General features: G+C 34.1%; 1 protein-coding gene across 4 annotated transcripts in view; it reads left to right on the forward strand.

The window, feature by feature from the left end:
• Positions 1–16,052, forward strand: part of PATJ (PATJ crumbs cell polarity complex component) — a 369,539-nt gene that overhangs the window by 61,226 nt on the left and 292,261 nt on the right. For all 4 annotated transcript variants that reach the window (XM_063103640.1, XM_063103641.1, XM_063103642.1 and 1 more), the window contains exons 10-14: positions 2,969–3,060; positions 4,362–4,500; positions 8,063–8,209; positions 11,575–11,651; positions 13,770–13,826. In XM_063103640.1, the coding sequence (XP_062959710.1) occupies positions 2,969–3,060; positions 4,362–4,500; positions 8,063–8,209; positions 11,575–11,651; positions 13,770–13,826 (512 nt within the window). The remainder of the gene's footprint in view (positions 1–2,968; positions 3,061–4,361; positions 4,501–8,062; positions 8,210–11,574; positions 11,652–13,769; positions 13,827–16,052) is intronic.

Consider the following 16,052-nt stretch of genomic DNA (forward strand, 5'->3'; position numbering starts at 1 on the left):
TATGTTTGGATTGTACAATAATGTTGTAAAAAACCATATTGAGTAGTTTTCAATATGCTAAGTCTGATTAGGGGAATCATGGTTTAGTTCCTGAACTTATGGCTTGGTTCCTAAATGAAAGTGAATGACTGATAGAAAATTGAGAAAATTTGACTTTATGTTACTGAATAAAGAAAAGAATGATTTTACTTCTCTATCTTCAAAGGAAATTTTTGAGATTGGGTGGCTTGGCTTGAGGTTATGGGGGCAAGTGAATTCAAAAATCAGAACCTTTTAAAATTCAACATGCTTTTCAACAAATAGTTTTCAAAATAATTTTTACTCCATTAAATTCAGTGGACTTTTGAGGGGTTACTTTGCTTAGTTCTGGAGGAGATAGAAAAATGAATATAAGTAGTCTGTTTAGGGAGAGAAACATGTAAACAACTCTTAATTATTTAAGGATGAATGAAGTATATGTTTTAGCAGAGATACAAGTAAAATATCATGGTATGGCAGATGAAATGTTTGATTTTACAGAGGGAAATGGAGAATCCATAAAGAAGGAGGCATTTGAGCTAGGAACGGAAAAGAAGAATTTTAACAGAAGGGACAAGGTTGACAGGAAAAAAGAATTAAATGAAAGACAGGGTAAAATTATGAAAATACTTGGTGTTTTGGTAGAATGTCAAGAGTCTCCTGTGTCTGCATGGATCAGTGGAGTAGAATAGAGAATCCAGAAATCAACCCATATACCTACAGCCATATGATCTTGGACAAAGCACCAAGTCTGCACACTGGGGAAGAGACTGCCTCTTCAGCAAATGGTACTGGGAAAACTGGATATTCATATGCAGGAGAATGAAACTAGACCCATACCTCTCACCATATACCAAAATCAACTCAAAATGGATTAAAGAATTAAATATACACCCTGAAACAATAAAACCCCTTGAAAAAAAAAAAGCATAGGGGAAATACTCCAGGAAGTAGGTGTGGGTACAGACTTCATGAATACAATCCCAAAAGCACAGGCAACCAAAAGAAAAATAAACAAATGGGATTATATCAAACTAAAAAGCTTCTGCACAGCAAAAGAAACAGTTAACAGAGTAAAAAGACAACAAACAGAATGGGAGAAAATATTTGCAAAATATACATCTGACAAAAGATTAATATCCAGAATATATAAGGAACTCAAACAACTTTACAGCAAAAAAACAAGTAATTCAATTAAAAAATGGGCAAAGGAGCTGAATAGGCATTTCTCAAAGGAAGATATACGAATGGCCAACAGACACATGAAAAAATGCTCAACATCAGTCAGCATTTGGCAAATGCAAATCAAAACCACTTTGAGATACCATCTCACTCCAGTTAGGATGGCTAATATCCAATAGACTAAGAATGATAAATGCTGGCGAGGTTGCAGAGAAAAAGGAACACTCATACGCTGTTGGTGGGACTGCAAGATGGTGCATCCTTTATGGAAAATGGTATGGATGTTCCTCAGACAATTACAGATAGATCTACCATATGACCCAGCTATTCCACTGCTGGGAATATACCAAGAGGAATAGAAATTATCATGTTCGAGGGGTACTTGTACTCCAGTGTTTATTGCAGCACTATTTACAATAGCCAAGAGTTGGAACCAGCCCAAATGTCCATCATCAGATGAGTGGATAAGGAAACTGTGTATCTCTACACAATGGAATACTACTCTGCTACAAAAAAGAATGAAATACTGCTATTTGCAGCAACATGGATGGACTTAGAAAAATTATATTAAGTGAAATTAGTTAGGTACAGAAAGAGAAACATCACATGTTCTCACTTATTTGTGGGAGCTAAAAATCAATCAATAAATAAACAAATGGGGTTGGGGGCAGGGAAGAAGACACAACAATCACAACAATTCCTTGAACTTGTTGAGATAAGTGATCAGATATGAGTTGATGGGGGAGGGGGAGAAGGGAGGGGGGGGAAAAGAAATTGGTAAAGAGACATGAACATTAACTACATTGTATATTGATAAATTAAAATAATAATAATAAAAAAGAGTCTCCTGTGTCTGGACTTCTGTCTTGTTGGAGGGATGTAGCAGAAAATAAGTTGAAAAATAAGTTTGGGGCAGATTACTGAGGGCCTTGAATGTGACTCTATGAAATTTATGTGTTGTTATGTAGTCAGTAGAAATCCATTGTTTATTTATTTCTATAGACAATGTTTTGAGTTCATTTGAAATTAAAAAATAAAAATATAAAATCATCCAGATCTATGGTTTTTTGTTTTCCAATTTTCCTTCTAGTCTTTACCAATAGAAATGCACACTTTTATATAGATATAATTTTATATAGCCATTTGATTCTGTTTAAATGTCTTGTCTTATAAGGATTATTTCATGTTGCTGAGCTCTTTTTTTTTTTTTTTTTTTAATTAAAGATCATGTGTACTTTTCTTTTTTCTGTGTTTGGGCAGCTAACATGAGCAGTGAACTAAATGTGAGGGATTTTCAAAAATTTAATGGAAAGATTTGTATTATCTTTTAACTCAATTTTTCCATGAACTTTTTGGAGTACCCTCATATAGGTAGGAAGACCAGTTAGGGACTTGTCATAGTGCTGATGAAAAATGAAGGGTTAAGCCATGTCAGGAGAAAGAATGGAGAGAGACCAAGAGAAGAGGGTCCGACTTAACCTGGGCTCTCCTGGATTCCAGCTTAGATTGGAGTGCATTTCATCAAGGTTTCATTACTGATTATTTTTCCAGAAGAGCAGTCATCAGTCAAGTCATTCTGAATTCAGGTCACTTGTGATGATGACAGTTTGAAATAATCCATCAATTTCTGTGCTTGTGTTCAAAATAGTATTTGTCAAGCCTCCAGTCAGCCCCTTTAGCTAATTAACCTCTTGATATGAATTTTGCAATCAAGGCCTAATTAGAGTTTTTTTTTCTTCCTTTTTTCTGTATGTCTCTGCATCTTCAGGGGAAGCTTCAGGGATTTATGTGAAGAGTATCATACCTGGCAGTGCTGCATACCACAATGGCCACATTCAAGTGAATGACAAAATAGTTGCTGTAAGTAACTGCCCTCTGTTTTAGATTTGAAAAAAAGGTTGACCTTTATTTTAATATGTATGAAAGGGGGATGGCTTAACACAGTTTCATAAGGTTTTTTAAAAATTAAGCTTCTTAGTATAGTGAAATCTCATTAATTTGGACTCTTATGCTCTTAAATTTGATTTTTTTCCACTGTCAGTGGAGAAGGCATTCACTAATCATATTGGCAGGAAAAAAAATAATATGTATATTTTTATATACATACACACATATATGAAAGATGTTCTGGCATTCTCCTAAGAAACATTTTTCAAGCACCTCTTTGTGTTCTTTAAACTCAGCCATTTTATATACAGTTAATAGGCTGTTAACCAGCTCTTTTCATCTCTTCATGAAAGTAGATTTTCTACTAACAGTAATTTTAAGTATGTCCAAAATCGAGATATTTTATATATTTGAGAATACAGTAATTACCTTTTACCAATTAAAACAGGGCTTTTCCTAATCTAGTAGAAATTAGATAAATTTATATGTGTATATATATTTTAATGTCTATACGTACATAAACACACACATACATATACAAACACACATGCACACACAGTGAATTATGTAGAAACAAATGTTGAGTGGCATGATTTGAATCTTTATCCTTCAAGCCCATCAAAGGAAGCACCTTTCATGACTCTTGGCTTTTACATTAGTGGGCTTAGGTGATTTGCTGTGTCTTGAGGCTAGCCATAGCAGTGGATGCTTTAGAGAAAATACTTGTGGAGAAAGCCAAAGTAATGGGTTGGCTATCTTAAAGATTGAAAGAGGAAGCCTATTGGTCCTGATGGATTTTAGAAATGTGGAATTGAGCCTTAGATTAAGAACACCTTTTATGTTTTGTAAAAACATACTTTTTTCAGAACACTGGAAGACCTAATGGAAGTAGATCAGTGTGTTTCTCTGGAAAATATCACATAGTGATATGATAGAGTAATGGTTTCTATTCATATAGCTTGAGAGCTGTGTATAACAGTTGACCATCTTTTATGGCATTTTGAATAGCAGCAGAAATTAAAACCTTTTACCTTACTCAGGCTGTTGAAAAGTGTGACTTTGGAGTACAAATTTGAATTTGTTTTCCAGGGTGTAAGCAGGTTTGTCAGCATGTTTTACTACTAGTTTTGCATCCTTATTCAAAAATACTTTCTAAAGTCTCATATAAATTATTTTTGGAATAAAATAACTTGCGTCATTTTATTCAGCCTTCCCAGAGTTAAAAATAGTAGCTAACTTGAAACCTCTGTTTTATGTGTCTTTCAATGATTTAGGTTGATGGTGTGAATATTCAGGGTTTTGCCAACCAGGATGTTGTTGAAGTTTTACGAAATGCAGGGCAGGTGGTACGTCTAACCCTAGTTCGAAGGAAGACACCCTTGTCTGCTCCACTTGAACAGCCCTCAGACAGAGGTAATTTATTGCAGCACCTCTCTCCTCCTTATGTAGTCCAAGTTTGGAAGAATAGCTAAGTTATGGAAGTTGCTCTGTGAGTCTGAGCAGGAAAAATTGCCCACCTTGCATAATGCAGTGATGGAGAAATGAATCAGCTCATTTGTGCATTGAAGAAGCGTTTCCTTTGCTTATTATAATGTGCCAGTCCAAATGTTAGGACATGAACCCTGATGTGCAGTAAACTCTGAGAGCTTCTCTAAATGGAGATGGAAATCATTTTTCCAAAAAGCTTTCAAATTTAATTTATTACTCATATTTGAATAATAAAGCATTGACATCTTTTGTTCCAGGGACTCTCATTTGTCTAATGCTTAGACATTTTGCAAACTTCAGGTTTTATATTACTTTTAATGATATATTTTATTCTATTCTGTCTCTTACTTTTTGAAGTGTAGTAAGAAAATTAACCAAGGATTTCTAGTAGTAACATTTTATTTATAAAATGGTATTTGTTGTTGATTTGGTTATAAGAATGGTAAACTTTCATTATGTAATGAATACATAATTATATGCATGTCAGGTTTTTTTGTTTTGTTTTGGCGTTTGGCCGATACAGGGATCAAACCCTGGACCTTGGTGTTATCAGCACCACACCTTATGCATGTCAGTTTCTAATTATCAACTTACAAATATATGGATCAACAAAAGTCAACAATCATGGGAACACATATTCAATTTATTTTTTTATTTTTTATTATTTTTATTTTTTTTCGTGACCGGCGCTCAGCCAGGGAGTGCACCGGTCATTCCTATATAGGACCCGAACCCCGGCGGGAGCGTCGCCGCGCTGCTAGCGCAGCACGCTACCGAGTGCGCCACGGGCTCAGCCTGCACATATTCAATTTAAAATGAATGACTAATTATATAACTAGTGAGCAAGTAATATTCTATTAGGATTTATCAGAAGATGAATAATTTTTCCCCCGTCTAGAAGTATTTCTCTGAAGATATAATAAGCATGGCAGCAGCCTTTGCTCTTTCAACTGATATTGATTTGTATTTAAATGGGAACTTTTTATGTTTTTTTGTGATAGTAGAAATTTTGATGCTGAAAGACAGATGCCCTGTCAATAGCCTTATATATATGAAATTTAAAATACCCTAAATAATACAAATTATGCAAATGTCATATTGACCTTAAAACATTTACATAAATATTTATATAAATATAATGGCTTTTAATAGCTCTGATAGAGCCCTTGGCTTCAATCTGCTCTACCAAATGAATGTAGCATGCCCAGTATCTGTGAGTTAGCAATTCTGTGAGTTAGCTAGCTTCACTAGCACCCTTTGAAAAACACTCTACTGTCACATTTAGCACACTGCTTGATGTGTAGGACTATAATATAGGGGAGTGGTTATGCCCTTCCCCCCACCCCCTGCCACACATCTTTTTGTGCCTTGCAAATTGTCAGCATTCAGAATTCTGTTTTACTGAAAGGAGCTTCTAGCTCTTGCACAGTACCTCCTGCTACCATTCTAAATCTTACTCTTTTTCTTCTCTAAATTCCTACTATTTGTATACTGCGTGTATACATATTTGTGTACCTATTTGTATACTCTTTGAGCACACAATTACACTGCTTTGTTCAGTAAACTCTGGTGATGTGTAACTGTTTTCCCCAGCTGTCTAGCAGCTTCTGGTTGGCATATTTTTTTAACTGTGGTAAAAAATACGTAACATGAAATCTACCCTCATAACGAATTTTTAAGTGTACGCTACAGTATTTTTATCTAAATGCGCATTGTACATCAGATCTCCAGAACTTTTGCATGTTGTATGATTGAAGCTCTGTACCCATTAAATAACTCCCCATTTCACCTTCCCTCAGCCCTTGGCAACCACCATCTACTTTCTGTTTCTATGAATTTGACTACTTAGATACCTGATGTAAATGGAATTATGTAGGCTTTGTCCTTCTGTAGCTCATTTTACTTCACATAATGTCCTCAAGGTTCATCCATGCTGTGTAGCATATGACAGGTTTTTCTTCTTTTTGAAGACTGAATAATATTTCCTTGTTTGTATGTACCACGTTTTCTTTATCCATTTATTCTAAATGTACACTTAGATTGTTTCCACCTCTTGGTTATTGTGGATAATGCTACAGCAGATGGTTGACCTTTCTTATTCTAGCATTCAGATGTGTATTTGTGGGTGTCTTAATGGTCTTAAAAAAATCCTACCTGTGGTTAAAGTGTCATGTTAAAATCATAGGAACTCTTAACTGGTTATATTTTTCAAATTTTTATTGTAAAAACATTTTAAATATATGGAAAAGATGAAAAATGATATAATGAATACCCACAAACATACCATTTAGATCCAATAGTTAACATTTTGCCATTTTGCTTCATCTATTTATATTTTTTTCCTGAACCATTTCAGAGTGAGTGGTAGATGTCATGACACTTTACCCCTAGAGACTTCAGTTCATATCTTATAAAAAATAAGATATTCTCTTACATAACCATGATACCATCATGCCATAGAAAATTAATAGTAATCCTCTATTATCAGATACCCTGTGCATACTTAAAATTTTCTAATTGCCCCCAAAATCTTCAGTAGCTTCTCTTCCCACTTCAACCTACCCCCAATCCCCCCCAAAAATCCCAGACCAAGAACCAATCATGCATTACACTTATTCCATTTGTTATATCCCTTTGACTTCTTAATCTAGATGAATATTCCACTCCTGCCCCCAAGGCATAGGCTTTTTGAAGGGATTAGTCCCTTTGTCACTAGAATGCCACATTCTAAATTTGATTGTTTCCTTGTGGTGTCATTTAACTTGTTCTTCTACCCTCTGTGTTTCCTGTGAGTTAGAAGCTAAATCTAAAGTCTTAGAACCAGATTATATTTTTTTATAAGAATACTTTATTAGTGATGTGTAATTATTTTAAAATAACCTAAAATGACTCTGGTTCAGTTTTTCACTATGTATGTTTAAGAGATATGTAGTGACTTGAATGGTTGAGAATGGAAACTTTACATAACTTCTATTTACTTAGCTCAGTTTAGCTAAGGGAGGAATCTCTGCACCCAGGGGAATTCTTTCCAACTCCCTTCCAATTAATAAGGTTCCCTTTGTAGACTTGTTTGTTATACTCTTGATGGTGTCATACCAGAACCTAGGAGATCCCAGAGCAATTGGTACAGCTTATTCTTCATGTTTTGCTCCCTACCCACCACAGCAGCAAGAGCATCAGACCTTAGTGATTTTTTTCTTTTCCAAGGCTGTCTTGAAAAGCATCTACCCCTTCTTTGTCATCGACTTTACCTTGCTTTTCTCTTCACATTGCCTAGTTCCATATTCTTTTCAATACTATCGACAAGTTTTTTTTCTAAGGAATTGATTGGTTATCACACATGACATTTTAAGTTAAAGAAATCATGTATGTATGTTACCTGAGATACTTTTAATGAGGTTGTGAAATGGGGGAAGAGGAGTGAAATAAGCTCATTTAAGTATGGTCCTCAGCTACTAGTGGTTCATGTTAGCAATTCTTGTTTCAGGAACTATTATAGAACCACCAAAAACACCAGTCCTCTTTCTAACTGGAGCAGTGGAAACAGAAACTAATTTGGATGGTGAAGATGAGGAAATTGAAGAAAGAATGGATAATCTCAAAAATGATGACATATATGCCTTAGAAAAATTGGGTAGGCACAGAGCATTCACTTTGGAGCAATTTAACCTTCTCATTTGTTAACCGTTTTCTCTCTTTATAGCAAATATGATGTGAGAAATTTTAGAGGCATTTTTGGGATATGAAATAGGGTTTTCTTAATATCTTAAAACTTGTGGCAGTTGAGGACCAAACATGTTCTTGCTTAATTATATTAATTTTGAATGTATATTTATTAGTATGTCATGACTGTTATCTTGTTCTTAGCATTTTTTGTTATTGTTGTTCAAGTGTTTTATTTCCTTTGTAAAATGTTTCTTATAAACAAAATATGGTTGGATCTTTCTCTGAGGACCAATTTGATGGTCTTATCTTTTTTTTTTTTTTTGTCTTTTTCGTGACCAGCACTCAGCCAGTGAGCGCACTGGTCATTCCTATATGGGATCCGAACCCGCGGCGGGAGAGTCGCCGCGCTCCCAGCGCAGCACTCTACCAAGTGCGCCACGGGCTCAGCCCGATGGTCTTATCTTTTAACAGATAATTTTAACCCATTTGCAATTGTTGCCATGACTGATATGTTTGAAATTAGATCCATCATCTTTTTTCTTTTCAATTTTTAAACATAGCTAAAAACATAGTTGATGGTACATATCTGTCTGGTACAGCATTGAATATCAGTACCTGTATGCAAGATGTGATGTTCAAATCAGGATAATTAGTATATTCAGTATTATACAATGCAGTCAATTTTTGTGGCCCTTTACCAATTCCTCCCTTTCCCTTTTCTTGCTCTCCCTTTCCCACCTTTGGTAACCTCAGTTCTGTTCTCTTCTTTTGAAAGTTCAAGGTATTAATGTGATTGTTGTATCTTTTTCTTTTGTTTATTTTTTAGCTCCCACTTATAAGTGAGGACATGTGGATTTCTCTTTTTGTGACTGTCTTATTTCACTTAACATAATTTTCTTTAAGTTCATCTATGTTGCTGCGAATGGCAGAATTTCATTCTTTTTTAATGGCAGAGTAGTATTCTGCTGTGTAAATTTACCACATTTTCCTTATCCAGTCATCCGACAATGGACATGTAGCATTTTTAATTACTGTGTACTTTAGTTTGTATACTATTGAAATATCTATATCTATAGATTATAGCTACCTATATACATAGCAGTGTTTCCTTTTCAACATAAAAATTAATAATGTATGCGTTTTTATATATTGCATTGAATTACCAGGCTGCTATATGTTTATTCTTTATTTTCCTTTTTAATTGATTTGCAACTTTGTCATTTTACTTTGTCCTTTGATACCTCAGCTATCATAGAGGACTGTATTCTGTAAGCATATTGAGTAACAATTACACACAGTTACCTGCACAACGGTGCTCAGGAAAGGCTTGCCAGCTGAATGAAACTCTTTGGATTTCTTAACACCATCCGTATTGCAGAGAAGTTTGGCATTTGGCTTTGTCTTTTCTAGGAAAAATAGCCTGAAAGAAGGAGTTAACCCCTCATTCGGGTTAAAAAATTCCCTATGATTTGGAAATTTACCTTGTTCCTTTTGACCCAAGTAGATTGCAGTTAATCTTGGCTCTTTTAGTTCAGTGGAGCTCAGATAGATTTCCAGTGAAATACCAAGTGAAATTCAAACACATTCTGAAGTTAGATATAGTTTTAGAAATATGTGGTCGTTGAATCAACATCACTACATTTTTTTCTTCATGCATTATGTATAGCTTCAGCTTGAAAGTAAAACCAAAATCTTCTAACTGCTATGCAATTAGCTATCTTTTTTGCCTTTGGAATAATTGTTTCAGATCATCATGTTATTCTTTTTTTTTTTTTTTTTTTTATCGTTCTGGGTAGTCTAGGACTAATTGAGCTGCTACAAGTAAATTAATCTCTTTCCTCTGGCACTTAGGCTTTTGTGCTGTGCTTTAAAACTCATGAGTGTCTGTGTTTTCATTGTACAACTGAAAGTTAAAAATATAGTCAAAAGAATTGTCAGTGAAATGTCAACATCATTTTATACATGTGTATGACTACCATGTTTTTAAGCATAGAGTTCAACCAACACATTGCAAATTTTGTTCAGATTCCTTTACATGATAAGAAACTGCTGCCTGGAAGAAATTTAACAGGCAAGATATTAGAACTCTTAATGTAATTTCCTAAGGAAATGTTAATAGGAATAGGCACAAAGGTGCAGAGCCCAAATGAGTGTTTTTAACAGGATCTTTGGTTAGTTATCCCCTAACTGTAATCTAGCATATCAGTTAATATAGTTATTTCATGGATATTCTTTTGTAAATCTAGTAATTTAAATTCTTTAGTGTTCATTAGTCTTAGTCTCTGATTTCTGAGGTTAGCCTGTTTTACTTAATGATTTGTGTTATACAATTAAGCATTAAACGCATCCAAGATGAGCTATCTGTGCTGAAGACTAAAAGAGCTGATATTGCAAGTTAGTTTTGATTTTAGGCAGATGGTTACATTAGTTGTGATAAGTGTTCTGTGACTTGTCTGATGACAAAATTGAGAAAGTTTTTCTTTAGCTTAAAGAAAAAAGGTAGAAATACATTCATTTTCTGCTACTGTGGAAGTAAGTTGAAATTGTAGTTTTAGTACTTTGACTTTTACTGATTAGACATTATGCAGACTATGGACTGTGCACTGAGCTTCTGCTAAGATCATATGGAAGACAGGCAAGACACTTAAAATCTGTCTTAGCTCTTTAATATTATCTCAACTATGCAGCAAAGGCAATATTACACTCAAGTAAGAAAGTCATAAAAATATAAATATCCTAATAACCAAGTAGCAACAAAAGACTATTGTAAAACCAAAGGTTCTGTTATATTAAAGCTCTTGCAACTCAGGTTGAGTTAAACCAGAAGCCTTTATATCCCCCATGTGAAGTCTGATTGTATTGTGTTGATATGCCTTGTTGACAGTAAAGATATCTTGATAAGTTTTTAGTTTTCCAGTGGGTAGGTGGAATGGTACTACTTTGAAGTGATTAACATTTAAATTAGATCCTTGTATGCCCTAATATATTACAAAGCAAAGTCAGATGCATTTTACTTGTAAACTATAGGATGTTTACATATAAACTGTATAGAATTCAAATTGCAGTTATAACTCATCGTTTCCTCTTCCCTTGAAAATATTCCTTAACAACAAAAGCCCCTTCATAATTTGGTCACAGCTGGTCTTTACATTTTACATTAGTCTTATAAGTCACCTCTGATTTACTTTACCTAGTAGACCTGAGTTAATGCATTTTCCTTTTTATTCATTTCCTCTTTACTTACTGAAACTGTGCTGTTATTAAAGAATTTAGTAGGCTCACAGTAGCTTCAACATTCTTTTTTTTTTTTTTTTTTTTTTTTTTAATATCCAGAAAGAGTCCCAGACTCTCCAGAAAATGAGCTGAAATCCAGATGGGAAAACCTATTGGGCCCTGATTATGAAGTAATGGTATGTTAAAATTCTCTAATAAAAAACACTCAGGTCTCATTTCATGTCAAGCTCCTAGCACTACAATTTAAAGAAATGGGAAAGTCAAAGAATAGCAAGCCTGCCTTTATTTTTTCCTTCTTGCCTTTCTTCCCTATTGGATCAATCAATCTATTTATTTATTTATTTATTTTTATTTTTTTAGCATTTTAAACTATAAGAACAATTAAGGACTGCACACAAACTTCAGTTACAATTATCAGACACTCAGTTCATGTTCAAACCATTTAAGTCAACAATAGGCAGAAAAATGTTAGAGAGAGGGCTTGCCTTTAAATTTATAACCTATATCAGCTGCTTAAAATTGCTGGCGTCTTTATGATTGCTTTTATGATCTGTTTGTTTTATTGTACACTGAAAGGGCTGTGGATATTAGTCCTATGTTTCAAAAAGAATCTTACAGTTTTATGAGAAAAATGAAAGAATGATTATCAAATGTATTTGGAAGAACAGGAAGTAATTTAGGTTAGGTATAAGTTTATAGTGCCAGTGATCCATTAGACTTCCTTTCACCTGTTATTAGATCCCTTGAATAAGGGATTGATTACATTTCCCCATATGAATCCACATGAAAGCAGAAAGCTGTGCTTAGAAAAGCCTCTACAGTGTTCACCAAATGCGTTAGTAATAAAATATTCTTTTAAATTTCTATTGTCATTCACATTTTCTTACATATGTTTATCATTAGTACTTGATGGCTGGTTGGGGATTTTTTTTTCTCATCTTGGTTTAGGTTATTCAGCCATTATGTATTGTTAGAAAATTTCCAATGTCATTAAGATGACTCAAAAATTTCATTTTTTCTCTTCTTGCTAATTTTGTGCTTGTATGTCAGTTCTTAAGAACTGCTGCTTCTCTACTTCATAGATTTTGAATACTGTCATTAGGATATCACCTAGCAAATGATGTTTTCTATTGTCCCTACTGGTTCGATATTCAAAGTAATTTGGTATACTGACATTTACAAATGGCTAGTTTTGTGATGGGCTCTTTTTTTTATTAAGATTTTATCCTCCTTATAACCACTCTTTCAAATTTCATTTATCACATGGTGAGGTCATACCAGAGGGCCTAGAAAGAGGAGACAGAATTTGGAGTTGGAATTTGTTTTTTTTGTTTGTTTGTTTATTTTTGGCGGCTGGCCTGTGTGGGGATCCAAACCCTTGACCTTGGTGTTACAACACCCCGCTCTAATCAACTGAGCCAGTGGGCCAGCCCCATGGAGTAAGCAATTTAAAGTCACAGCTTATTCATTAAAATTTGTAGCTTGTTTTCTGAGGAATGAGGGGCAGAAAGGAGAAGCCAAGCAAGATGGATGAATGAATGAATGCATGTACTCCAATGTTTCCTATTTCACTTTCTTTCAGGATCTTCTCATCTGAAATGTGGTACTTTTAGGGGTTTAACTTATCCCCTCCTTCCAGATGCACCATATTTTATTAACAACTTACAGATGCAAATCATCAGTAGAGTACTTTTGCTTGCAAGGAATTCACTTCTGTGGATGTCCACTATTGAAGCTCAGAACATTAGTTTTAGGCCAGGATTAAAAGCTTTAAGTTTTCCATGAACTTCCCAGCAGGGACAAGGTCTTTCTGTTTGTGTCTATGCCAGCTATTTCTCCTGGGGAAATGGTTTGAGCTTGTTGTGGAAAGTCAGATGCTTCAGTTTTCCAAATTTGTCTGACTTTACTGAACTTTCAAATTTTGTTTTAAGGCCTGAATTTGAAAGTAAAAATGGCCATACTCTTGGTTTTTCAAAAGAGTAAAATTTTATGGATTCAGTATAGTGAAGGATTATATTAAAATCTTAGGAATCATGGAATTTTAAAAATACTATGTTCAACTTGTGGACAATTTAGAAAAAAGATTGATGCGAAGAACAACAACAAAAAAGCAAAAATACTCTGAAATTACATTATATGTTATACTTATGGATTTCAGCAATACAGGAAAAAGACTATAATGTAGGTCAGATGGAGTTATAAATATATAGGTTTTGCAAATATTTTCAGAAAACCTAGGAAGAAATAAAGTTATGCTTTTACAAATATTGGAAATACTTTTCTTGTAAATTTAGGTTGCTACTTTGGACACACAGATTGCAGATGATGCCGAGTTGCAAAAGTATTCAAAGGTAAGCATTATTTTAAGAAATGTTACCAGTTTTTTATTGTTTGATGAACTTTGCCTAAATTCTTGCCGAAGAAACTAAATTAGTGGTATAACCTCAAGTTTCCAGAATTTAGTCCTAGTTGTTTTCTGGAAATGTGATGGTTCTATTATGAAAGATGATGGTTAGATATGCCTGGTAATGGTGTGGGATGCCTTATGTCAGTTCCAGAAGCCAAAAATTCTGGTTTGACTCCTTAGGCCACCTTAGAGGTAGTACGCAGAGCAATGTTGTGCAGAGTGCATTAGATTTTCGGTATCGTAAGAAGTCCCTTTAAAAATGTTTGGTAAAAATCAAGACCAGGAACATAGACTTTAAAAAAGTCTTCAGATCCAGATGTTCAAGGACAGAAAACTGGTTTATCTTCTAAGTATAGGCAATGGTTGTTCTTGAACTCTAAACATTTTGGGTAAACTTTATTTTTAATGGCAAAATGCCAGAAGGTAACTTTTATAGTTTTTCTGGACATTTTTAATGTCTTCTCAGTACAAATTAATTTTATAATTCCTATTCTAGATAATCAAAGGCCAGGGCAATTGAAACTTAGAGAAGCCTTCTTGGTGGTTTTCTCAACAGATGATAAGAAAGGAAAAGTATTTTTGCCAGAATAGTTTCAAAAGTCATATTGTAATCCCACATGGGGTGTAAGAGCTAAGCCCACCTTAAACTACGCCGTCACATGTAGTATTCCAAATGTTTTCTGTGTCTCATGGGGGTTTCATAAGTTAACTCTCACAAAATAGAAAATAAAATATAAATAAATAAATAAATAAATAAAAATAAGTTAACTCTCTTTAGGTATTTCTACCATCTCCTTCCTATTATTTGTGATGAATATTTTTCTCCCATAATTTTATGCTATATGTGCCATTATTTTATAGGTTTGAGTTTTCAAGGCTGACACTGGAGAATATTTCTTTTCTTCTAAACTTACTTGAATTTTGAGTCACATCATTGCTGAGACTTACCTTTTTGGCCAGCTAACTAAGCTTTCCTCAGATGTGCATTGTGAAAGCAACATTGCACAGCTTGTAGTTAATTTTGAATTATTTACAGTCATTTTTATATTATTATAGCATAGTCACTAATGACTAATTCTATCTAAATATGCTGAGAGGGATTTAATTCAAAATGAGAGTAAGAAATATAAATACCTAATCAAACTTTAACTCTTATTAGTTACTGCAGAGCAGTGTACTGATTACATGGACTCTGGAACCAAACTACCTGTGTGATCTTGGAAAGCTGTGTGATCTTGGAAAATTATCTAAATTATATGTCTCAGTTTTATTGTATGTAAAAAAAAGTTTACTAATAGATTAGTACCTACCTCATGAAATTAAATATGAATATAATGTGCCTAGAATAGTTGCAAGCACATAGTAGGCTGTTATTATTATTGTTATCATACAAATCAATAATGCTTTTCCTTAAAATTGTTTATTTTTCACTAAACTCTTAGATATTGGATATATTCTATTTAACTGTCTTCCAGTTTTCTAAATTTTCTGTGCCTGATCTACTGCTAAAGCCCATCTATTGAGTGCTTAATTTTAGCTATTATATTTTTTTATTCTGGAATTTCCCATTTTATTGTTTATTTTATAATTCTCAGGTGAAATTTTTCATGTTAAAAAAAAAGTCTATACTTGCCATCTTTTTCTCTATTTCTTGAGCATACTAACCATAGCTTATAAGGACTTAAAATAATTAATTTCAATGTCTGTATTAACTTTGGATCTGTTGTGTGATATTTTCTCTTGCTATTGTTTATTTGATTGTATCTCTCATCGTGCTATAATTTGATTGAATGTCTGATGTTATGTATGACAGCTATAAAAGGCTTCAGATGATGATGTTATCTCTGTCCAAATAGGTCTTACCCTGTTTACTAATAAAGACACTCTGTGTGTGTGTGTGTGTGTGTGTGTGTGTGTGTGGTGTGTGTGTGTGTGTGTGTGTGTGTGTGGTGTGTGTGTGTGTGTGTGTGTGTGTGTGTGTGTGTGTGTGTGTGTGTGTCCTCCTACGCCATATAGCTTTAGAATTCAGGAGATGTCCTTGGGAGGAAAACCTGCCCTGGATCAGGCTCAGCTTATCAGGCAGTTCAGCTGTAGTTGTCTGTCCTCCCACATTCAAAGCCATAAGACTCTGTATCATCATATTTTATAGTAAGTAAAAGCCAGCAACAAA

Source organism: Cynocephalus volans, chromosome 8 (genome assembly GCF_027409185.1).
Source record: "Cynocephalus volans isolate mCynVol1 chromosome 8, mCynVol1.pri, whole genome shotgun sequence".
NCBI classification, from domain to species: domain Eukaryota; kingdom Metazoa; phylum Chordata; class Mammalia; order Dermoptera; family Cynocephalidae; genus Cynocephalus; species Cynocephalus volans.